This window comes from Conger conger, chromosome 13, assembly GCF_963514075.1.
Source record: "Conger conger chromosome 13, fConCon1.1, whole genome shotgun sequence".
In the NCBI taxonomy this organism is placed as follows: domain Eukaryota; kingdom Metazoa; phylum Chordata; class Actinopteri; order Anguilliformes; family Congridae; genus Conger; species Conger conger.
Window position 1 is genome coordinate 38465501 of NC_083772.1, and position 25023 is coordinate 38490523.

At 40.3% G+C, this 25023-nt stretch overlaps 3 protein-coding genes across 5 annotated transcripts; 1 reads left to right on the forward strand and 2 right to left on the reverse strand.

The window, feature by feature from the left end:
• Positions 1–36: 36 nt before the first annotated feature.
• On the reverse strand, positions 37–13875 carry si:ch211-116o3.5 (uncharacterized protein LOC325902 homolog). 3 transcript variants are annotated; one of them, XM_061218068.1, is made up of 4 exons: positions 13600–13875; positions 10592–11055; positions 9364–9630; positions 37–6709 (listed from the first exon to the last, which is right to left on the reverse strand). In XM_061218068.1, the coding sequence occupies exons 2-4, from the start codon at positions 11004–11006 to the stop codon at positions 6168–6170; spliced, it is 1224 nt and encodes a 407-aa protein (XP_061074052.1). In that variant the 5' UTR covers positions 11007–11055; positions 13600–13875; the 3' UTR covers positions 37–6167. The 3 variants fall into 3 exon arrangements, with proteins under 3 accessions (XP_061074052.1, XP_061074051.1, XP_061074053.1); XM_061218067.1 differs by having other exon boundaries at positions 13562–13662; XM_061218069.1 differs by having other exon boundaries at positions 13495–13632.
• bloc1s3 (biogenesis of lysosomal organelles complex-1, subunit 3) lies at positions 13713–15069 on the forward strand. The gene is made up of 2 exons (XM_061218070.1): positions 13713–13867; positions 14094–15069. The coding sequence occupies exon 2, from the start codon at positions 14106–14108 to the stop codon at positions 14679–14681; it is 576 nt and encodes a 191-aa protein (XP_061074054.1). The 5' UTR covers positions 13713–13867; positions 14094–14105; the 3' UTR covers positions 14682–15069.
• Positions 15070–20441: 5372 nt separating this feature from the next.
• On the reverse strand, positions 20442–23564 carry LOC133107564 (NTPase KAP family P-loop domain-containing protein 1-like). The gene is made up of 4 exons (XM_061216556.1): positions 23543–23564; positions 23299–23427; positions 20905–22676; positions 20442–20621 (listed from the first exon to the last, which is right to left on the reverse strand). The coding sequence occupies exons 1-4, from the start codon at positions 23562–23564 to the stop codon at positions 20442–20444; spliced, it is 2103 nt and encodes a 700-aa protein (XP_061072540.1).
• Positions 23565–25023: the final 1459 nt, after the last annotated feature.

Here is a 25023-nt window from a genome sequence, read left to right on the forward strand (position 1 = left end):
ATGTATGCTTCACACCACATTGAAAGAAAAATACGCTTTGATATATAAAAAATAATTATATTTATTATGATTGTTAAGTGCTGTGCAAACAAATGGACACAAAACACGTTCCTAAGCTAGAGAGAGTAAATCAAAAGGACAACCGCAACCATGAAACTGAGGGGAATAAAAACTTGCCTGACACATTCAAAATCGTATTTTATTTACATTAAATTCATGCTCGCTAAAATTCGTAATTACCGCATATTGCAAACGCTTTGTCCCACGCCTGTCCTTGCATGACCAATTGAAAAAAATCCTTAAAATTCTTGTCCTTTAGTCTTTGGGATGAAGTCACAGCTTTATACATATGCAGGAGTTTAGACACATCACTCTTAATAAATGTGCTTTTTTCATGCAGCTCCCAAAATTTCATTCCCATTCAGCAGTGTTTAGACTGATGAAATATGATGTAACATAAGTAGCGGGTTTGTTATAAGTATCAGTAATGCCAATTTAACATCATTTCTTAAAATCATACACAGTTTGATATACAATATGACAACATGAATAGGCTACTTGTAAAGTGTCACAGACAGGACTGCCAGTTTCAGAAGTACACCTTAATCGAAATGATATTTTACAGTTTCCGTTTTTTTCCCACTGTAAATAGATACATTGGATAGGACAAAAAGGTGAATATTCAGCACCATTTACTGTCACTGAGCCAGTCTAGTTTGCAAAATACAGTATTTTAAATTGTTCTTACTGGTATACAGTGGGCTCAGCTGCCTTTGTGGCGAATGTAAAAAGAGAATAGACAAGTCAATAAGCTGAATTTCCTTTTTTTTTGTGGTATTGCAAATAGAGCGGTATTACCAATACCCTCAGTGAGCAATTTATTAGGTAGACCTGTACACCAGCTTGTTAATGCAAATTTTTAATCAGCCAATTATGTGGCAGCAACTAAATGCATAAAAGCATGCAGACGTGGTCAAGATGTTCAGACCAAATGTCAGAATGGGGAATAAATGTGATCTAAGTGACTTTGACTGTGAAATGATTGTTGGTGCCAGACAGGGTGGTTTGAGTATCTCAGAAACTGCTGATCAGTCCGTATAGTTTGCAGAGAATGGTGGGAAAAACAAAAAACACCCAGTTAGCAGCAGTTGTTAATGAGATGTCAGAGGAGAAGAGCCAAACTGGTCTACCGTAATGCAAATAACCACATTACAACAGTGGTGTGCAGAAGAGCATCTCTGAACACACAGCAGCAGAAGACCAATACATCTAAAAAATAAGTCTAATAAATATCAAATAAAGTGCTCACTGAGTGTACATTTGTACTGTTTACTGTAACTAAGAAATGATACCCCTTTAAAGTAATGAGGATTCTTAAAAAAATAATTTAAAAAAATGATGGAAACCAGAATTTTTGCCAGTGAATAAATTAAATCCGTTTTGCATACTCAATACAGAATAATTAGCGAAATAGTTTTACTCTGTGAATGTGTGGTGCTATGACAGTTCTTGTACTGACCAAATGAAATTGGTGAAACAGTCCAGAGGATATAATAGAAAAACTGTTAGTCCTTCAAACTGGTTAAGTGAAATCTTAAAAATAAGTTGCCGGACTGAATTATGGAATTAATGGTATACACAATTTACCAGCAGTTTACCACCATCTAAATGAGACAATAACTAGTTTATATCATGTTCCTCACTTTCTTCCCTTCATGATTCAAGTATAGTCTACATTGCTCTGCAACACTATGAATAACAGAAACAAAAGAGTACACACTTGTTGGCAATTAGCCTAGATTTTGCATATGTGAAACTGAATAAAATATTATTTGATCTTGGCCAAATAAATTCTCATAGGAAAATCAATTTAGCCACTGATTGTTAAACCTAAGAATAATAGTTTTTAAATCAAGGGGAAATGTCCTCCATAACATCAGATGTGCAATCCTTGCCATGCCATGGCACAACGCTAGATTCGGTAGATTTAATTAATGTTTCATACGAAGCTCAAATATTGCGATTTTGGCCTAAAGCTTGTGTTTTTCTTCTGATTCACATTTCATACTATAAATATTTGCTACAACTTGTTTTCTACCATCTAATGTGAATTTTGAGTTGGGGTCCTAGAAGCACTCCTTAAAGATGGCCAACAAACATTGTTGCTGGGGAAAAAGGCAAATATATATAGGCTGTAATAAACCTGTGGTGAGCCACACAGGGCAATGTACATTGTAATTGGACTTGAAGGATAGATGGCCAACCAATACAATCACCTTAATACCCTCCAGTGGATTGTTCAGCCTGAAATGCCATAGGACCATGGGTCCCAGTCTGGCAGGCATGAACATTCTCACACTGACCGTAGTAAGTAGAGCTACACTGTTGCTCATTGGCCACAATTCATAAAGCACCTTTAAGACAGTTCTATAATAAGTACCTTTTTTTGGGTACAAATCAGGACATCTCATAATCTTAAAATATTTGAAATAACATTTGGGGTGTTATGTTATGAGGTACTATCGTATGTGGAAGATTCATCTGATTTAAAAAACTGACCTTTGCGATTAGTTAAAATACTGTGCTTTGCAAAAGTATTCAACCCCCTAGAAAATGATCCACGAGTCACAAATGATATCTACATACATAACTGGTATTTATATTGTAAACTCATATGCCCGAACAGTACATTTTCAAAGCAAGATATTTCAGCAGATATTTGAAAGAAAATGTAAAAACTATATGCTCATAAATAATCAAACCTCACACATTAATATTTGGCAGAAACTCATTTTTCTGCAGTAACAGGTTTAAGTCTTTGGGGTAAGTATCTACCAGTTGTTTGGGATTTTTGGCCATTCTTCTTAGCAGAATTGCTTCAGTTTGTTCAGCTGGGTTGGATGATTAAATTAGAGCTGACTGCTGGGATAAACGCTGTATGCAGTCATTTAGCCACAACCACCCCTGAGCAACATAATTCAAGTTCAAAGATCTTATTTATTATTTTTGCAGCTTCATTACTTCCAAAAAACAGCCATACAGCTCTTATCATTTCCCCTATATCTGAGGGTAGGGTCACTCAAGCTTTCTGGCGTGCTTTGAGATTTTTTCTTTCTGAGTAATGGCTTCTTTCTCACCACCCTCATATGTAGACCAGTGCTATGCAGAGCGCTTATTATGCTTGTCTGGTGCCTTCAGACACTAACTCCTTCAACGTTATTGCTGGCCTCTCTGTGACTTCTGTGTCCTTCTTGCTTGGATGCTTGGATAGTGTTGAAGGACAGCCTTTTCTAGACAGCTTCCACTTCCCCTGATTATTGATACAACAGTGCTCACTGCGATATCCAAATACTTGGTTATTATTTTTGATAACGTTTTGTGTTACGTTTTGTTACGCTGGTGTGTTTTTTTTGCATTCATTCCTTTTTTAACAGGATATACAATTTGAAAGCGTTAAAACTCAGGGTTCTATATGTATAGCCTATTTTAAGATCCTATTGCTTTAGTGTCAACAGTTCCTTATTTTGTAACATATAAGGTACACAAAATAAGGTAATGTCAGTGTTCTTGTCACAGCAAGCATCCAGCGAACCAACTGCATAATCATACAATTCTGAAAACGTGCTAACCTGGAGAAACGTTGATAGAACGTCAATTGCTTACTTAGAATTCCTCTGGAGGAATTATCATTGTTATGCCAATGCATACTTCTACAAAAGTACTTGTATACAGGAATCCGATTATCTACATTTTATATAGGCTCTGTCGAACAGGATAAGCCCATGTACAAACTTATCTGACTAGTATTGGTAATCCAGTTGCACAGTAAATGCGTCATCCCATCCGTGAGCAAAAATACAGTATAACTTCAGCTCCGCCTAGAGGTATGATATTGAAGCAAAGACTGAGAAGCAAACAAACTATACATCAGTTTGTTAGGCTTGCATGAAACAACGTCGCATTTTTTGGCCTGTGTAATGAAAAAGCTTAGACTGTTATGCTTCGGCAAAAACAGTTCTTGAGATTTTATGGCCAAATAGATTGACGTTTTACCACACAAAAAAAAGGATTTTGTGATAGAGGACTTCCTTTGAAAGACTTCCAAGGAATCTCTCATCTCTCAAGCTTTTCGTATTCTCGAGTGAATATTTCTGAGGAAGACCATGAAAACACAATATATTTAGATCAGTGAGCGTCTAAATATATTCTCAAAATATTTTTTATTATTCAGTATGCTTATAAATAGGTATCAAGCCTGCTTTTGAACAAAAAATAGCAGGTGAGATGTGTTTGACTTGTTGATGGAAGTTGCATATTTGACAAAAACTTGAGGAAAGCACAAGGATAGAGAGCAGTGGGGGGAGGGGGGAGCTAAGTGCAAACACTTTTCAGGATAAAAAGTGTTATATAAAAAGTGTTTCCATGTGTCCTTTTGGAGCCTCCAAATGTCCTTTTTGGAAAACTGCCTTGACATAGCTTAGAAAAAACTATGCAGAATGCTCATTTTTGGAGATATTGTCATCAAGTTTGAAAGGGGATTTTTGGATTCAGTGTTTTGGCTGTGGCTAAACATTTCTAAGCATGCCAGGCACCGCCACAATAATCTGTATCCACTCAAAAGCAGAAAATATTTTCACCAAGAAAACTTTCTGTGTTTGAGCTTCTGTAACTTTGTTTTAATAATAACAAAGAGTAATTTGGACTCTTGGAAAACAAACCCCAAAGGGTTACCTTTCAGAAGACACCAGGTTTATGCCTATAGTCAAAAGGGTTCAAGAATAGTAACCATTTAATTTTGGGTATGTAATTTTCAAGCTTGTGTCAAGAAAAGTGGTGATACTTAAGGGGTTAACCTCTGCGAGATGTTCTTTAGCAACATCTTCTCACCTTTCTTGCATTTCCTAGCCTGAGTAATGATAATTAAACAGAGAGGGATGTTTATCCATATAAAATGAGACCGGTTCATAGGCAGAGCCAATGGTAAGCCATTTCTGTCTTTGATAGGTCAATTTTAGTCATCTGTGCAAATGTCGAGTTTCCAGAGCACAGGGGTTGAATATTAATGCAAGCAGTACATATTTTTATCTTTTCTTAAAAACACACTCAGTGGCCACTTTATTTGGTCTACCTTCTTGTCAAGGCAAAGATCCTAGAAACAGCAAATCATGCAGATGAATAGCACAAATCCATTGATCTATCCTGCCTGGTGTCAATGAGGAAGGCTGGCGGTGGTGATCTAATGGTGTGATATGTGTTTTCTTAGCACATATTAGGCCCCTTAATACCAATTCAGCATCATTTGAAGCATTGCTGCCGAGTCTGACCATGTGCATCATGTGCCTCAGTCTAGCCTTTTACAAATGGATACTTCCAGCAGAATAATATACCATGCCACAACGGACGCATCATCTGAAGCTGGATTCGTGAATACGACAATGACTCAAATTGCCTGCACAGTGCCCAAATCTCAATCTAATAGAGCACCTTTGGGATGAGGTGGAATGAGAGGTCCGCATGATGAAAGTGTGTCTGCAGAAACTGAGCGATGCTATCGCATTAGCATGGACCAAAATCCCTAAGGAATGTTTACAGCACCTTGTTGAATCCATGCCGCAAATAGTTCTGGATTTTTCTGGAGGCAAAAGGGGGTCCTGCCTGGTACTAGATAGGTGTACTTTTCTAAGATGAACATTATGATTCGAAGGTGACAATCTGTTTTAAGTTTAGATGTTTTTAAATGAATTATCACACAAATGTCAATTTCAACGCATCATTTGTAGTTCAGGAAAATGAGAATTGGTCAAAGGTCTGAATACTTTTGCAAGGCACTGTAAATCAACTAGCATTTATAATAATAATAATAATAATAATATAACAGAAATAACATACATAATAAGACCCACCTTAAAATCGAGTTATGAATCGAGGCCATTCACATATGAGTTCCAAAGTAGCCACCTGTTTGAATAACAAAGTAATTCAGATTTGACTAAAATTCCTAAAATTTGATAAAGTACAGTTTGTCTTAAAATCTACAAACCCTCAAAAATGTTAAGCACCCATAATTGTTGTTTTTTTGTTTTCTCACTAAAACTGTTCTCCTCCATCCCAAGCGCAGCTCTGAGACGAGATTCTGACAAGGAGCCCTGGGGCGGTGGGACGAGGGCTCACTTGTGCTGGCACCGAATCGAAAGGCCGTTTAACAGGACGCCCCCCCTCGGGGGGGGAAGCTGTTCGGGGAGGGGGGCCGGGCCCTCCTCTGAGGGCCTCTGGGAGGGGGGGGTGGGCACGTCTGTGACAGGCGTGGCCTCCCCGGCCGCGGGGGGCGGAGACCCCTGGTGGACCTCCAATAGGGAGACGGTCCAGGAGGGCGGGGCCAGGGGCTCGGAGGGCGGGACTTTGGACGGGCACGTCTGGGCTTGCCTGGGCGTCTGCGCCTGGGCCTGGGCCTGTTCCACCCCGCGCAGGACCCGCACCAGGGCTTCGTGCACCTGCTGGCTGACGGGGGCGTCTCGCTCCCCGGCCGCCTCTTTGGCCGGCGGGGGCACCCGGGTGGAGTTGGAGAGCTGCTGGAGGACCTCGATCTGCCGGTCCATCAGCCCCAGCATGCTGCAGTGGAAGGCCCGCTGCTCGGCCAGCTGCTCGCCGAGCTGATGGTTCAGGATGGTCAGCTGCTGCAGGATCAGGCTGCTGATGTCCTCGCATACGCCTGGTGGGGACAGAGGACACGCTTTAGCTGTCACTTTACTGTCCTCATGGGAAATACTACTACAATACGAACAAAATAACTGTTTATTCATCATATTGATAATGCCCGCCATACACTCAGTGAGCAATTTATTAGGTAGACCTGTACACCAGCTTGTTAATGCAAATATTAGCGTAATTAGGCTCAGCGTGCATATTGAAAATGCGACAGTTTCGTTACGCAGGCGATAAAATGCTGTGTTGTTTTATGCAAGCCTAACTAATTATACACAATTGGAAACGTAATGTGATTAGCTAAAATTCTTTTTCACTTCTCTAACACTTCCGTAGTCGGTACTTCGATGAGCTGAATTTTCAGACACAGGTATGGGGGTAATGCATTTTCTCTGCAATTACGTTACAAATAGTGGTCCAAGCAGTTGCACTTGGGCTCATCCTGTTCAAGCGAACCTATGCAAAACGTAGATCATAGCATCATTACTATGAACAAGTACTTTTGTAGTAGTATACAATGCCAAAACAGACAACAATGATAACTGCTCCAGAGTAATTACAATGGAGCAAAGTACACAATGGACAATTTTAAGTATCAACGTTTCTCTGAGTTAGCACATTTTTATAATGAGAAACTATTATGCATTTGGTCCGCCTGGACACTCATTTTTGGAGAGTATGTGGATAAAAAAATGTAGAGAAGGTGAGGTCTCCCCACCCACATTACAAAATTACATTGAGAGATTTTACCACCCACATTACAAAATAACGAACTGTTATGCTAAAGCAATGGCATCTGAAAATAGGTTATACAGATAGAACCGTGAGTTTTAGCACTTTCAAACGGTGTAAGTCATTGAAAGTTGCACCCTGAAAAAAATGAATGAATACAAAAAAACTTAAGTTAATTAATGCAGTATAACCTATGAGCTATGGACCTCAAAATGTATTTTGCACAATCAAAAACAAATTAAACAGAAGACAAAAACAACAGAACAAAGAGAGAAATGTGCAGGAAAGGTAAAAATGAGGACCTCCCCCACAGAAAGGTACAAATATTTGTTAATGGAAGAAAAAGAATGAGGGATTGGTAACTTATGAAACACTGCAGCTCATCACACTGAATACCACACAACTGGAGTTTCATTAGCAAAACAACAATGATCCATGGAGTCAAAGGCTTTAGACAAGTCTATAAACAAATCCCAACAGCCAGTTCATTATCACCAAGAGCTCTAGAGAACTTATCGATCAGTTGGACCAAAGCCATTGCAGTAGTGTTCTTCTCTAAACTGATGTTGGTGGGTGTCCAGAAGGCTATGCTCTAAAAAACTCAATGATCGTATTATACACTATTCTTTCAAGTACCTTAGTGAAAAAAACAATGAACAGAGATTGGTCTATAGTTGGAAAAGACAAAATCAACATCTGTCTTTAACACTGGAATAACTTGGAAGAGGTTTTGATAGGTAAGATAAGCTCATTTTGAGAATGCTAGGCTTCAGTCAATCATGACCAGCTACTTTTGGTTTGAGCTTGGTAATGATGCCTTCCCTCTCCCGATTGGCTTGAACATAGCCAGCACAGACTGGCTGGTCCACTGGACAGAGTATGATCCTGGAGGTAGCACAGCCAGTTACGTTTCCAAGCTCCTTGTTAAAGATTATTTGTTAATTTGTTAATAGCTTTTGACAGAAATGAAAAGCCCTCTCTTATTTGTTTTATTAAGTTTTATTCAATGTTTGGCTGCTTGCATTGACTAACTTGTTCCAATTAATTGGAAAAATATTAAATCTGTAAAGCATATTTTGCCACATTTTCTCCCAGAAAGAAAACGCTGGAATGCTTGGCTCCAGATATGACATAGATTCTGGATTTCAATCAAAGTAGCCAATCATCTGATCGACGATTTATATAGACGCTCCCACACGTCCTTGCCTTGAGTGCAGTATCATTGCATTATTACCGAAATATCGAGTGCTGGTGGCCATCTTATGTGTGCCATTAGTGGTTTCCCCTTAACTAACCGGAGATTACACGGCCTTCCAAAAAACAACAACACATCTATTTAAAAAAAAAAAAAAACCATATCAACGTTTGGTAGACCTTAAATGAAATAAAATAGCTGAAAGTAGAGCGGAAAAGGTGAGCGACCCTAGATCGGTTGACTGCAAATTTCAACCTGAGGCGAGAGAAGCCAGTTTCATCAACAGAATGGTGGCCCAATACCCTGTGCAGGCCATCTGTAATTCACCATGTGCACCTTAATGCTTAATGGCATGCTGATGTCCTATGCAATGTTGCTCTGTATATACAGTGATTTGGACAGTGACACATTTTTTGTTGTTTGCTGCACTCCAGCAAACTGCAGACTTTCAGCTTTGAGGGTTTTTACGTCTTATGAAAAATAAATCTGAATGTAAATGAGAACTACAGGCATAAAATAAAGTAAACCAAGCTACAAAGAAGAAAAAAAATACTTTTATCCATAAAGCTGCTTTTGAAAAAACAAATAATGCACATTTTAACCACATAGTGATTGCTTAACTTCAACTGTTTGTTTGCTCAAATCTAGAGCGAAAACAACAAAGAATGTGTCCAAATACTTACGGACTGTACTGTAGGAGTTTACTACCTGGATCATTTCATCTGTAAACTGACCTGTGGGCTCCCTGGGACTACAGCCGGTCGACTCTCTGGCGCCCTCTAGGCTACGCAGGGAAGACAGCAGGTGCGGCTCCGCCTTGACCGGGTAGAGGTACTCTCCCGACAACCCTAAAGTCACCACCTCCTCTGTCCCAATGTCCCAGCGGGGTGTCCTGAAGTCCCCGGGCTCCTCCGGGTGTCCTTTGCTTTCCTCACTGTCCCCCTCTGGTCCCGGGAGGGCGTCCTGCCATCGCGTTGTCCCACAAGACTGAGGAACGTCACCTGCCGAGGAGGGAGGAGGGCGGTTAAAAACAATCTTTTGTACCAACTAACAAAACTAAAGTCAATATGTCGATGAGACTCACTTATTTTTTGTTTTTGCAGCGTAAGGCACTGATCTAGTTCATGGATGGCTGTGCAGTATCAAAGCATTACCCAGGGCAGGAAGGGTTTCTTACCAGCACCTAGGCAAGTCTTTTTAGCCATTATACAATTCATATTATACACTGTCAATTTATATTTTACACAAATAAACTGCCAACACGGTGTTTATTGAAATGGACAGATTTCCCTGCCTTGTATCATCAGGGTGCTTATCACAGACATGTTTGCCTTGTAGGTATGTATTTACTTACCTACAGACCAATTTATCCTTCAAATAAAAATAAACTAATGAAAATGAGAACTATGGCCTAAAATAAAGTAGACCAAGCTGGAAAGAAGAAAATAATTATTGTATAATAAGTTATATGAACACCGGCTTTTGATAAAACTAACAATACAAATATCATCCAAACGCTTTCAGAAACTAATAACATAGCACTGAACATAATGAAAAGAATCTTTGGATTCTCAATTTCATTTTAATTGTGGGCATTTTAGATACTAAAACCAGGAAGAAGAAGCTGATGCGTGTTGGTCTTAAAGTTATATTGCTTCCGATAAAACTAAAAACACAAAGTAACCATTAACCTAGCACTGACACTTAAAAAGTACTTAAAGGCAATATGCTTGTTTAGGAATGCCAAGCAGAAAAACAACAGGTACTCCATGAAGTTATACTAGACATGGACACCCACGCATAGGTTTTCATTTTCTCACGAAACAACTCAAAATGCCATTCAACTGGGGACACTTCATAGAGTAGCTAATGCAAGCTCTTAAACCCAGTGCTGGAAAAAGCAGCGCTCAGTAACGGCTCTTAGGACAGGCGGCGGGAAAACGGTAAAAATGGCGGCAGTACTGTCGGTGTGGTCCTCCAGGTCGGAGGTGGAGAGCACCACCAGGCTGTGGCTCCCCCCGGTGGCCTCCCCCTGCCCCGCGGCCCGGGGCCTCCGCGCCGCCAGCATGCGGTCCAGCTTCCGGAAGTAGCGGAAGGACTCGATGGCGGACAGCCGGGCGGCGGGGCTCCGGTAGCCCGCCGTCTTGATCTTGCGGTACTTGTGCTTGAGGCTCTTCCAGCGGTTGCGGATCTGGTTGACGGTGAAGTGGATGTCGCGCCGGGCCAGGCTGTGCCGCAGCCGGCGGAAGTGCGAGTCGTTGCGCTGCCTCTTCTTGTCCAGCTCGTGCACCAGGTCCAGCTCCTCGATGAGGGCCAGCATGGCGAAGGTGTCCGTCTCCGTCCACCACTTGTTGGGCCTCCTCTCGCTCAGGTCCATGGTCTCCTCCGTGTCCGCCCGGTCCGCTGGCAGCCCTCTGGGCAGGGAGCTGCAGGGAAGGGAGACACCACAGTTTCTCTTGCTGACATAGGTTCTGCTACTCTGAATGACCCCAATCTCCAACAAATAGCCTAGTGGTGCATGACTGGGACCTGGATGGTTGGTGGTTCAAGCCACAGTGTGGCCACGATAAGATCTGCGCAGCTGTTGGGCCCTTGAGCAAGGCCCTTAACCCCACATTGCTCTGGGGGGATTGTCCCCTGCTTAGTCTAATCGTCTGTATGTACTTTTGGATAAAAGCGCAATACTTTTCTGTGTTCAATTGAGCTTACCTGGTGAAATTGAACCAACCAAGAAGAGCAAAAGGCGGGGTTTGCACTTTTTAAGAGTATTTAATTGGTTGCAATACACCAGACAAGGTTGGTAAAGTGTAGAAAAGTATTTGAATGCAAAACAATTATGTGTTTTGCCCAGGTATGAAACAATATAATCTCTTTTCTTCCATGAATCAATTCTATCACTTAACTGGAAATGAGAAAAAACCTCTCACAAAAATAATGTCAACGTCAAATATAAAGAACATACACAATTCCTAAGAATGGGCATGCTATATGTGGATATATTTTTTAACTAAAAAAATAACAAATAATAATTCGCATAAGAATGACAATTAGGCTATTTGCATAGAATCCTGTCCAATCCATTTTTAGTGTTGATCTTAAGGAGGATGGCACAAGTAGCATGAATTATTATAAGACAGATTTTGTCTGGCCATGAACAAAGAAATGCCTCCAAACACCCAGCCAACACAACCAAAGAATGTAAAGTGGAAGGTTTTAGACTGGCCAAGACAGTCATCCAATTGAAATCAGATCAAGCATGCATTTCACTTGCTAAATAGGAGACTGAAGACAGAAACCCCCCAAAACAAAGATCAGCTGAATGCAGCTGCAGAGGCATTTCCAAAGAAGATACCACAGGACTGGAGATGTCAATGGCTCATGCAGTTTAATGGCTTGCACTTAAGGGGCGATTCAACCAAATATTAGACTTTATTGCTTTGATTTTGCTTCAAGCTCATCTCTTCATTTTGCACAGCTGGAAATGGGGGGGACTTGGTCTTCATGAAATGGTAAACCATACCGTTTATTTACTTTAATTGGCAAGGACAATGCACATTCATAACATTTCTGTAAATGTACCCCGAACAAGCATAGGGAGAACATGCAAACTCCACGCAGAAAGGATCCTGGTCAGCTGGGACTCAAACCCAGAACCTCCTTCTCGTGAGGCAACAGTGTGCCACCCGATACACTACATGCATGTAAACACCATAAAATCAAAGATGATTTTCTCATTCATCTTTTGATCTCAATTTCACTCGACCATTACCATACTTTTGAATGGTGTTGGATATACACATACAATTATATAGCAAATGGCAACTTTATTCATTTAAGTAAATTCAGACTTGAGGATGGATAAATAAATAAAACCGAAAAAGTAGCAAAATGTCAAAGTTGTAGCATCAAATCCAAGTCTTAAGAAAATCTAAATTCTAAGAACATTTGTCTGGCTTTCCAGTTTTGAGAACCAATACACCAAACAATTGCATTCGTATCAGCGTAGTTCCAATGAATGAATATCCGTCATTATAATTTAATGACCTATATAAAACAGGATAATACACTGCGCAATTACAAGCACTGTACTTGAACATGCTGAGGACTGAAGCGCACAATTGATTACTTAATTTTAAACTGCATGGCAAAACATACATAAATATAAAAAAACGATACGAGTGGTAATGTATACTTTATTTTGCTATACGTGTCATCGTAATGGACAACAATAATTGTGAATGTCATCGATGACATCTTTGTCATTGAAAAATACGTATCATGCGTGCATTTAAATTATTATAATTTGTAGAAGAATAACGGCACAATCGCAATATCACTACAGGAACAATCAACCACGCTGGGTTGCTTTATCGGTAAGCGAGAATGGTTGCCAAAGCCATGGTCAGCATTTTTAAGATTTTTTCTCAACAAATGTAAGACATTTTAAACAAAACACAACCGGGCTGCTTTATACGCTTTAATGTCTGCAACAGCGATGACGTCGCGATTAGATATTGATCCCTATCGCTCACTGGCTCTTGGTCTCAATGGTCTGCAGCGAAATATTCCTTTTATCTCAACCGCAGAAATCAGACATCTCCAGCAAGTTAAAGCACATTTAATAATGTAACAAACAAAACTGTTTGACAATAGCTACATACAGGTACATAATTTACGCAGGTAGATAATTCATTTAGCATCAGCGAGCTGGCTGGCCGCTAGCTAATGTTAGCGAACATATATTAGCATTGGTCAGAGCACAATGTGATCGAGTGACCGTAGCCAGTTAGCCAGCTAGCCTGCTAGCCATCTTTCTGAGGTTTCCCTGAAACACAATAAACCTGGTAAGCCACGGTCCCACGCACCAAGGGGCCAGGCGGCTTTCTCCAACCTTTTTTTCTTTGCAGTGGTTCAGAAAGTTTAAACGCTTACTGTTAAAAATAACACCTCATCCCTTCACCGCAACTTACGCAGCGTTTCGCCTGCGTCAAGGTAGCTTCATGTTTACGCTCTGATCATATGACTGTGGTTTGTTGACATGCCTCATATCACGTGGTAAAGGAGCGCGTCACTGGTTGGTTGTGTGGGCAAGTCGCTGTCCTCGTGATGCCAGTTCCTGACTCCCAGTTCATGTGATTTTATTTACGGATTCTCGTTCTGAAGTTCAGATACTGCAACGAGGTTGTTCTATACCGAGATTAAAAAGAATTTTCAGTTCTCCGGAATTACACGTACACGGTTTGTAAACTGTTTTAATTAATATCGTTACCCTGTATCATATGGCCATGTTCTAGCTGTTACTCCAGCCTGATCTAGCGTAGCAGTAACACTGCTTGTCGTATGCGATGGTATTTTGGTATTTTGCTTGTTAGCGCTACTAAAGTGTAAGAAATTTATTCAGCTATCCAGCTAGTATCTGGATTGAAAATAAAAGTAATTGCATCTCTCCCTTGGTCTTGTTTAGGTGGAAACGTAAATGGCGAGTAACAAATTCCAGATAGTCGTCCAAGGTGAGGCATCTGAGACGGACTCGGATGAAGAGGTTTATTTAACGTCCCTCCCTTCGACTCAGTCCGCTGCAGCCGGGGTAAAGGTGCCAGGAGAAGCATCAGAGACGGATAGCGAAGGGGAAGCAGATAAAGTGCGGAAGCTGGTTGTTGCAGGGAATTCAGAATACTCGCAAGTACTGCGCAAGGACTTACCGCCACTCATCGTGATAAGAAACACCCCGGACTTTCTATCAGCAGTGGAAGATAAACCTGCGCTGAGGGTTGAGCAAAGCGGGCGTTATAACACATTACTTCAACAGAAACTGCAGGAGAACAACGCGCGACTGTGCAGTGACGTAACACAGATGTTCAGACAAGTGTACAACAACGCAACGAAAGATATACGGACGGCCACAACTCACCTCAACAATTCCCAGAATGGCATCATCAACGCTTCGCACAGCATTCGTCTCATTCTAGAAGATCTAAAATCTGTTTCTGAGAAAATCGATATAATTACTAGTTGTAACCTACTCCCCGACATCACCATAGACACCCCATAACTCTTGATAGTGTTTTTTTCTTTCTTTTTTTTTTACATTTGTATACGCACAATATAAACCACACTCGATAATTACAGAAATATAAAAAAAGAATGTGAAGATTTTTTTTAACGTAGCATACCGCCTCCCTTGTCGAGCCTTTAACGAATAAACTGCATATTTGCCATTTTTCCTGCAAAAAATTTTGGATAGCCTACATTTATTTTTGCTTAAAATGGAAACTAACCAAGTTTAATGCCGATTGCAAAAGCATGAGTATTATGTCAATCAGTATTTTTTATTTAATAACATGTTACTGCACTTTCTTTTGTCTACAATGTAATGGTGAATGAAACCTTTCTAAATTGTAATTTCAATAAACAACTTCATAAATGTCCCGTTCCACCCACCCCTGCAAACAAACTTCATTGTGTTAAGGAAATATCAGCTATGTGAAGGGCAAGGATTAGTCATGTAGTGCGCCTGTTTCACTTGTGGGTGGTGTGATTTCCACCTTAGCCAGAAGAGAACAGTGGAAAGGCACAGATTTATAGGCTGACTAAAAGTTAATGTTAGAGGTTTACTAATCTTATGGACAGTGCATGTGGAATGGGGTGTACATGTTACATTTCTCTTAGCAGGAGCTCAATGTTCGTGTGATCAGGCAGATTATTATTAACTGGTAAATGGTTGGCATGTATATAGCACCTGTATCCAAAGCACTGTACAATTGATGCTTCTCATTCACCTATTCACATACACACACACACACCAACAGCAATTGGCTGCCATGCCAGGCATCAACCAGCTCACCAGGAACAATTGGGGGTTAGGTGTCTTGCTCAGGGACACTTTAAGACACCCAAGGCAGGATCGAACTGGCAATCCTCCGACTACCAGACAACTGCTCTTACCTCCTGAGCTAATGTTACCCCCCCCCATCTTTATTAAAAGATCATGATTGAAAGTATGGCACCCACCTTTTATCTTAGTGAAATTAAATAAGTAAAGTCATTGGCCGGTGTGGACCCTGCTATCAGGAGGTGAATCGCCATTTTATGATGACGATGCCTGTTCTGTGGGGCTAGGCATCCTGTTGTGTAAGTGTGAAGTCACTGTGCCCTAAACGCCCAGCGTCTTTGCAGCATTTCTCCTTCATTAGTGTTTCTCATATGGTACAGAGACCTCATGGATAAAACCAGAAATGCATTGTTGTGTTCTTTATTTTTGTGCTGTGAAATGAAAATATGAATCTTTAAATTTGACTGCGGTTTTGTCAGTCTTCTTGTGGCTGTCATAAACCTTTGTTTGTATAACTCCAAAAAATATTCTTCAGCATTCTAAAACAATCACTTCAAAGTAGTATTTCATATTTAATGTGATGACATTAAATTTGAAGTTGCATTGCATTGATGTAGCCCTTTCCTGAGTTTAACAGCAGTAAAAAAAAACAAAATTATTTTTTTCCAGAATTAGATGATTTCATAGAGTGACCCTACCATTAGAAAAAGTTACACATTTCAGTCATGCAAATAACCACACATTACAACAGTGGTATGCAGAAGAGCATCACTGAACACATAAAGCATCAAACCTCTTAAGTGCATAGGCTACAGCCACAGAAGACTAAATAAGTAATAAATACCTAATTAAGTGCTCACTGAGTGTATATACACTGTGAACACTTTATTATGTATTTATTAAGACTTCTTTTTAGACACGCTGGTGAACACGCTTGATGTGTTGTGTGCTCAGAGATTCTCTTCTGCAAACTACGCTGCAGTTGTAATGCATAGTTATTTAAGTTACTGTTGCCTCCCTGTCAGCTTGAACCATTCTGGCCCTTCTATAACCTTTCTCACTAATAAGTCGTTTTCTTTTTGCACCATTCTCTGGAAACTTTAGAAACTGTTGTGGGTGAAAATCACAGGAGATCAGCAGTTTCTGAAATACACAAACCACCCTGTCAGGCACCATGGTCAAAGTCACTTTGATCACATTTCTTCCCAATTCTGATGTTTGGTCTCAACAACAACTGAACCACTTGACCATGTCTGCAATCACAACCTTTTTTATACATAGTACCCCCATTCCCACAATTACATAGATTATTGTACAAAATGTCACAACAAATCTTATGCACAGCCTAGTTCTCCATTCGCAGAGCATTGTGAGTGCCACATTGTGAATTGTGTTTGTTTAACACCACCCAACTGCTAATAATTTCATGTTCATTTCCCCTTTGTATAATCCATATTGTTATTAGTATACATTAACTGGACAAGCAGATGCTGCCCTCAGATCCAGCTGGACATGATTAAGAAGTGCAACGTATTCAAAGCGATTATGAAGCAGTTGTTATTCATACCAGACAAAAGCTGTTTATTATCGCGGCACCACAAAGTATTTGACCAGCTGCACGTTTCAACAGAAGCCAAATGTCGGTTTCATCTCATAGTGCTGTCAGTAACTAGTGAGGGGGACACTTTCAGGCTTCAACTGTGAAATCATGGATGTTGAATAGCCACTATATTGATTGCATAAAATCTTAATTTCAGGTCACCTTGTAAGCCAACATTAGTAGATGTATTTCTGAGAAAGTCCCCCCCCCCCCTTTTAAATTTTTTTTATTTATTTAAAATTTTGCAATGTTCTTTTTATTTTAAAATGACTAAAAGTATTCATCCACTTTGTATTAACAATCTAAATTGGGCCAGGTATGGGAATTCCAGTTTCTAAAGAGATCACACAATATAAACTCAGTGAACACTTCATTAGGTAGACCTGCAAACCAACTTGTTAATGCAAATATTTAACCGAGGTGTGACATGCCCCTCCCCTATCAGAGCGAATAACTTCATAGCTTACACTCCCTCATCGCCGTGTAACCTCAAAAGATCCTGTGGCGAGTAATTTGGAGGTGTACGATGGGAGCACAATCAGAACTCCCAGTTTGAATATTCGCAATTGCGCCCCCCTCTTGTATTGCCATCTCTGACGTTCTTGAGCCTGGAGAAAATATTAGCATGAAATTTCACCAAGTACGTGCAGCTTTGCTCACAGGTCCAATACGTACTGAATTTAATTTTTAGTTTGGCTTGGACTCTCCTCCCAAGTTTCCTTTTACAAGTCCATAATGCCACAGGGCTTTCGCCCGTACAGTAACTCAAAGGGGGTAAACCCAGTGGAGGCTTATGGAACCTCTCATGCAACAAACAACACAGGCTCAATTAATTTATCCTAATTCCGGATATCGGTGGAAATTAACTTACAAATCACCTGCCACAAGGACAATATGCAAAAAAGGTCAAGGGGAGTCAATACTGAAAGCACTGTACCTTGAATTCACACGCAATCATATCACTGTCATGAGATGCTCTCGGTGTCCAGGTGTGCCAGGTGTCCAATATTATTGAACTACTGCTAATTAACTGCCTGAGTTACAATTTAATGTCAGAATGGTGTGTTCTAAACTGTTTTTATCACACTTCTAATTTTTGTTTTGGATAATTTTTATGAAAATGCTGCAAACATCTAACAGTGAGTCTTTAGGATAACCCAATTTCACAAAGTAAATCCACAGATTATTGCACATTAATTCATCAATAACATAAATATGTCTTTAAAATTATATTTATTAGCCTGAAATTCTTTAGAGCAGAATGATACAAAAAGTAGCTTCAACAAATTGAGAAAAAGTTGTGACTGGAGATTCTTATTCACATTTTCCCAAACTCTTTGTTCGAGTACAATGCAAAGAAAATCATTTTGATTGACTAAAATACTCTCTGTGATCCGTTATAATTCATGCATTTTTGATTTCTGAAAAAAGGCAAAGCAAGAGTTTGTAATCTCTGCTAAATCGGCACTACTTTGTTGTCACCACGAGAGGGCGCACTTCCAAAAAGAAAAAGGGAGAGAGATATTCATTTTCATTAAAAAGTTAAGGATTGGGAAGAAAACAGAAAACACTGCCTAGGGAAAGAAAGAAAGAAAGCCATGCTCTACGTCATTCACTTTGTTTACTGCTATTCCTCCTGCAAAACTAGATGTGCAAGACATCAATTAAACAGCCTAAATCACACTGCTGTGAGTTTTGATATTTTGCAGCTTCCTGGTACAGAATATTACATTATATTATTGGCATTTTGCAGATGCTCTTATCCAGAGCAACATACTGTTGATTAGATTAAGTAGGAGACACTCCTCCCCTGGAGCAATGCAGGGCCCAGCGGCTGTGGGGATCTTATTGTGGCTACAACCAGGGATCGAACCACCGACCTTGCATGTCCCAGTCATGTACCTTAACCACTATGCTACAGGCATAGGCATAGAGAATTTGTGTGATGGTTTATCCAGCAAAATAAATGAAAAGGTTGAGTAAGCTTTTTAAGATTCCTTTTAGCGCACCGACTGCCACTATATACTGTAGGCTAGGCCTACATATGAAATGTTACACAATTTCATGACACAAAGAAAACATAGCCTAGTAGGCTTCAGGCAATTGCTATATTAATTGATATTTGTTATTCAGTTATTTAATTGCTTGATTGATACTCAAAAATGTATTGGAAACAGTTTGAGACTACATTTGACTGTACGCCACTACTATTGATATGAAGAACACAAACACACCCACAAGCGACGGATTGTGAGTATACACAATTATTTTTCATAGTACTGCTGCTTTGCTTGGTTGTTTGTGAAGCTGATTATGTACTATTGTTTTGCATGGTTGCTTTTATATAGTTTAACTGAGAAAAAATAACAGCATGTTTTTGCCACCAGTTACCCTGGCTCAATCAGCTAGTTAGCCATATGCACATATGCAATTCACGAGTAAATTAGGCCACAAAGAAATGCTACAAGACAAGAATATTCATCAGCTGCTGTTTATATTATGGAATGTGGCTATAAATGACAGATCTTGTAAATGATTGGGCGGAAGTTCGTCTGAAATAGATACGACCCACCTTGCCCATCCCTGTTATAGACAAAAGCCCTATTTGCACTGGACTAGTATTACCTGGGGACCTCATGCAATTTGTAATCATCTCTTTCTAAAACACATGAGGTCCTGAGGTCATACTAGTCCAGAGCAAATAGGGCGTAACATGCTAATGGCTGAAAACAGCAGGGGTGCACAACAAAGGCCAATCAATTTCAGTATTTCAGGTGCCAAGTTATGCTCTTAATTATTTAATTAGCTGAGTCATAATTTGAGCTGACATTTTTATAAGCACTAGCTACAGTCTGCAAGTGTAGCCTAAACATTTGACTGTGGTCAAGTACAGGACTGAATCTAGTTCATAGAGCTGTCAGACAACTAAAACTAAGGTAATTGGCTGGAACAAAAATTCAGGAGTGTAAATTAAATTTAAGAGTAGTATATTACAAGCAAAACCTGACTGCATTCACTACATTCAGCATATTTTAGAAATGTTTTGTCTATATACACTTTGTATGGTTATTATTTTAAATCTGAGCAGCTCATTGCTTTGGAAGTCTATACCATACATATAGTCTCATACAAATGTGTTTAGTCAGTGAATCCTTCAGTTGGATTGTTTTAGGATTCTCATCATTATTTACTATAATATAATGGTCAGTGACAGAACATATGCCCAGAATATGCCTAATTAGACTGTCAAGACTTGCAGAGCTGCTGTTAGAGGTAGTACAATAGCAGGACTCTGAGAAGGAAGCGAGACTTCACAACATCCTCCAAGAAAAGGAGGAAGGAGCTTCTCCACTTTGCAGAGCCATCGCCAGGTTTGATGCTTAGGGGCTGGCTCTTGGCTTTGCTCCCAGGAAACGAAAGCTGAAAGAGATCCATTCACCCAAGGCCATCTGCAAAACCTGTTTGATCTCTCCGTCACCGCCAAAGGCCAGGGACGATCCATCAAGTCGATTCTGCCTCAGCCGCTCCTGATATTTTTCAGGGAAGTTCAGCCTTTGCATCTAAAGACAAATAGAGACGCAGACTGAATACAGGCAATGTTTAAGATGAACCTGCATGTGTCAGTTATGTCATCTTGTTGCATTGGTTTTTCAATTCAAGTGCGTGAAGTGATTAATTTGTTGCCAGCACCAGTGACATGAGTAATTAGCATAGGATAGGATAATGGATAGTTATGATAATGTGCTTTGGCATAATATCCACACACAATCTATTTTAGCCATTTAGGAAAATACCTTGACATGTGTAAAATATAAGCATTGTTTAAGTGTAAATTGTTATTACCTCTTTGCAGATGTCCTCTGTACTCATTCTGACAAGGGACCTAATTGGGAGTGTGCCATGGGTTTTGTCGTTCAATTTGTCTCTTGTGTTGGTGCCTCTGAGCCTGGCCATCTCGTTTTGTATGGAATAGTCAAGATTGACTGTGCAGGGCCTGAACCTTTTGATATCCCCAACAGTGAGCCTGAAATCCACCTTGAGAAACTTTTCAAACAGTTCAGGGTCCCCATCCTGCTCCAGGAGTAGCTCAGCTCCACCTTTAAGCATGCATAATTCAACGCTGGACTTGCGGAAGACTTCCCACAAAGGCTTACCATTGTCAATCTCACCCGTACTGCCAGGCTCATTTATAGCAGCCCTGTGCTGGTCATCTTCCACAATCTGGAGAATCCAGCTCAGACGACAAGGCCACAGGTTGGCCAGAACCACCCAAGCTGCAAGGTCTTCACCTGAAGACAAATCACACCTCATCCCCTCCAGGATGATAATGGACATACGCACTGAGTTGATTATTCTCCTCATATACATGTGATCTCCAGAAATGTAACTATGGAGGTTGCCTTTCTTATAGACAAACTGTAGAGCATCATTCGTCAGTGTCTTCACCCGTCTTGCCCAGTGTTCCCAAGGAATGCCTGGATCTATTGCTTCAGACCCTGCACTGAAATTTCCAATGAAAGGCACCAAGCTCCCTTCATGTGGTCCCATTTCCATTCCTAAATGCCTGTTTTCACCAGACTTTCTTGGGTGAGCTATTGTCCCATCAAAGCCATCAGCAAAGACCTCAAGGTGACTATTTGCAAGGGTTTCAAATATCCTGCGCTTTGAATTCTCAGACAACTCGGGCACAGAGAAAGGCAGGGTAACAATCTTGTTTAAAAAATCATAACCGCTGTTTGTTGACCTATGCTGCAAGAATGAATTTTCCACACAGTTCACCACAACCCTTGGGTCTACAGCGAGAATCAACACAAAGGGGACATTCTCTCCTGTCAAAAGGATGTTGACGGCCTCCAGAGTCTGAATTATCTTTTCCGGGCTGCACCGGTCTAATTTGGTGATCTCCAGAATAACACGGATCTTTCTGTTCTCCAGCACTTCCATGAAATGGATGAGATTAATGAGAATGGACACCTCCTTTCTCACCTTGTTCATGAAACCCAGCTGATCACTGACTGCTGACTTGTTCATCGTCTTTTGGACAATGCTACCCGGACCGTAAAGCAGATTTTTGCCAATCCTCAAGACTAACCGTAGTACCACTACGGCAGGGGGGCCAAGAGTCACGGCAGCCACTGATTCCACACTCGACAGACTGCTCAGTGTCCCGTTCGTTCTCACTTGGAAGCCCAAAAAGTAGAGCATGATGCAGGACCCCGCACACAAAACGGCTGCACACATGGCAGCAAGCCAGACAGGCACCCTACACATCTTCCTTGCCTGCCAGTTTCCTCGACTCTGGTCCTCGAACCTCTTAGGGAATGGGTGCTGGGTGGCTCTGTAGACACTGACAGACAGCCCCCCAAAGTCCTGCTGTATGGCCTTGAACAGGCGGATCACAAGGCCAGCCCACAGCTTGTCACTTCCCGCAAAGTGCCAGGCGCTGAAGCGCACAAATATCCACCTCACCCTCTTCCGCCTCTGCTCCGTCTCCATGCTCCACACTGGTCGAAAGAACATCATGGAGAGCAGCACAACCAGGGAGCTCAAGATGGATCGGGGCATGTCCAATTTGTACTTGTGTTCCCTCCATTCTGCTTCTCTGTTAATGTAAACTGTAATGTAAAACATAAGCAACATGATGGCCATTATACTTTTAGCCACATATGCAGAGACTGTTACTACAAGTTATGTTGTTGCAAGCATGCTAATCAACCTTGCCTGGGTGTGTCAATTAAAATGACCTGAACTGATGAGAAATTGCAAACCTTATAAACGTACATTATATTCTTTATCTACTGAGCAAATACATACATAGTTCAAAAATGGAAATTGAATCTTCTGCAGTATATCATCATAAAAGAAAATAAAAGTAAAGACCAGAACATTTTTTTTTTTTTTAATTGGACTTCTCCGGAGAAAATTTGAATATGTAATTAAGGGTTTTCCGGCCCAGCGTTTTCTGGCTTTTGCCAATCACTATCTCCTCTTTACCTTTTTGGGTTGAATTTATCTTATTCATGAGATTCGTTTGAACTTGAAAAAGTGACTGCCCTAATATGGGCAAATACAGTCCATCAGAAATGTATTTCAACTTTCCGATACATATATATTTTCTAATTGCTGTAAAATGAATTTAGCATTGCTTTCCAATCCTGCAACCCAAACATTTAATCCAGTTATGAAACATTGCATTATTCTGCTGTCCAACTGACATGTTTTAAATGTATAACTCACTTTTAATTTTCTTTAGCAGTGTCTCAATGCGGTTTTGACACTGACAGTACAAACCAACAGTGGCTGGCGGGGCAATTTTTATCAGTGCTCTGGACAGGGCATATGCATAGATATCTTCAAGGAGAGCTCCTGAAAGTAGAAGAATAGAACAGAACTAATCAACGATTTGCTTAAAAAGAGCTTAATTTATTAAAATAACAGTTTGAGGCAGATACCATTTATGGTGGTGAACATCCTTTCTTACCCTTTTCCTCAATTTTCACCATTTTTCCAAGAGAGTAGTTGCATTCATAGAGTTGCACGTTGTGCCTCCTAAATACTGCATGACAGAGAGTGGAAAGACCATTACCCTCAGGAGGTTAACAACCATAGATTACTTCAGTTTCTTTTGATTGGCCATGGCATATTAAATCCCTTGTAGGGCAATAATCCAGAAGGACTGAATTTATGGCACGGTGTGTATATAATGTACAGTGACATTTTCACATCAGCAACTTTATAGTGCTTCCATTTGGCATGATAATGCAGGTGTGTAAGAGTCTGTACAAAGCTACATCAATCACTCACAATTCCCAAGGCCTTTATGATAGCCTCTCTATATCATTTTTAAAAATACTACGTTGAAGAATAAAATATAATTATATATAGTTAAATGCAAAATATTGGGACAGGGACATAATACGTGTTGTTTTGACCTCCAGCAGTGAAAGCATTTTGAAATAAAACAATGGATATGAGGATAAAGTACTGTCAGCATGTGGTCCCATTTCCATTCCTAAAGGCCTGTTTTCACCAGACTTTCTTTGGAGAGCTGTTGTATCATCAAATCCATCTGCAAAGACGTCAAGGTGACTACTTGTAAGGGCTTAAAATATCCTGCGCTTTGAGTTCAGACAACTTAGGCACAGAGAAAGGTAGGATAGCAATCATAACCACTACCTATACAGGTAATTTGTGTAGGAATTACAGCTTTATTTATACATTTTAGGTGAGCAAAAGTAATCGGACAGTTGGCTGCTCAGCTTTCTTGGACAGCTATATGTCTTTGCATCAAGCTAATAAAATGTCTAGAGTTGATACTTGGCGTGGCATTTTGAATGTGTTTCTGTTGCCTCTCAGCATGAGGCATAAATAAGTGGCAATGCCAGTAAGGCAGGCCCCCATTAAATAATTGATCAGAGACTCATCCAAGTCTTGTTGTGTCAGAATCAACTGCGTGATACACTACTTAGGAAGCAAGAACACACTGGTGAGCTAAGCAAAAGCAAACAACTTGGTAGACCATGAAAGACCAATGTCAAACAGGTCAGGAACACTCTCCGGGATATAGGCATAGGTGTGTTAAAGTGTGTGACATAAAGATAAGATGAAACTGCCAGTAACAGGATGTTTTTTGTTTTTCACACCATTCTCTGTAAACTCTAAAGACTGTTTTGTGTGAAAATAACAGGGGATCAGCAGTTTCCGAGATACTGAAACAGAGATGCAACCACTAAAATTATTCCATGGTTAAAGTAACTGAGATCACGTTTCTTCATGCTTTTATGTATTGAGTTGCTGATTTGATATTTGCATTAACAAACTGGTGTAGAGGTCTGCCTAATAAAGTGGTCACTTAGTGTATATACAAAGAAGTAGGCGAGCCCTCACATTTAGCATTGCTTCATTTGCAAATTATTTAAACATTATATTCAAAACTAAATAATAATTGTTATTATTATCTCC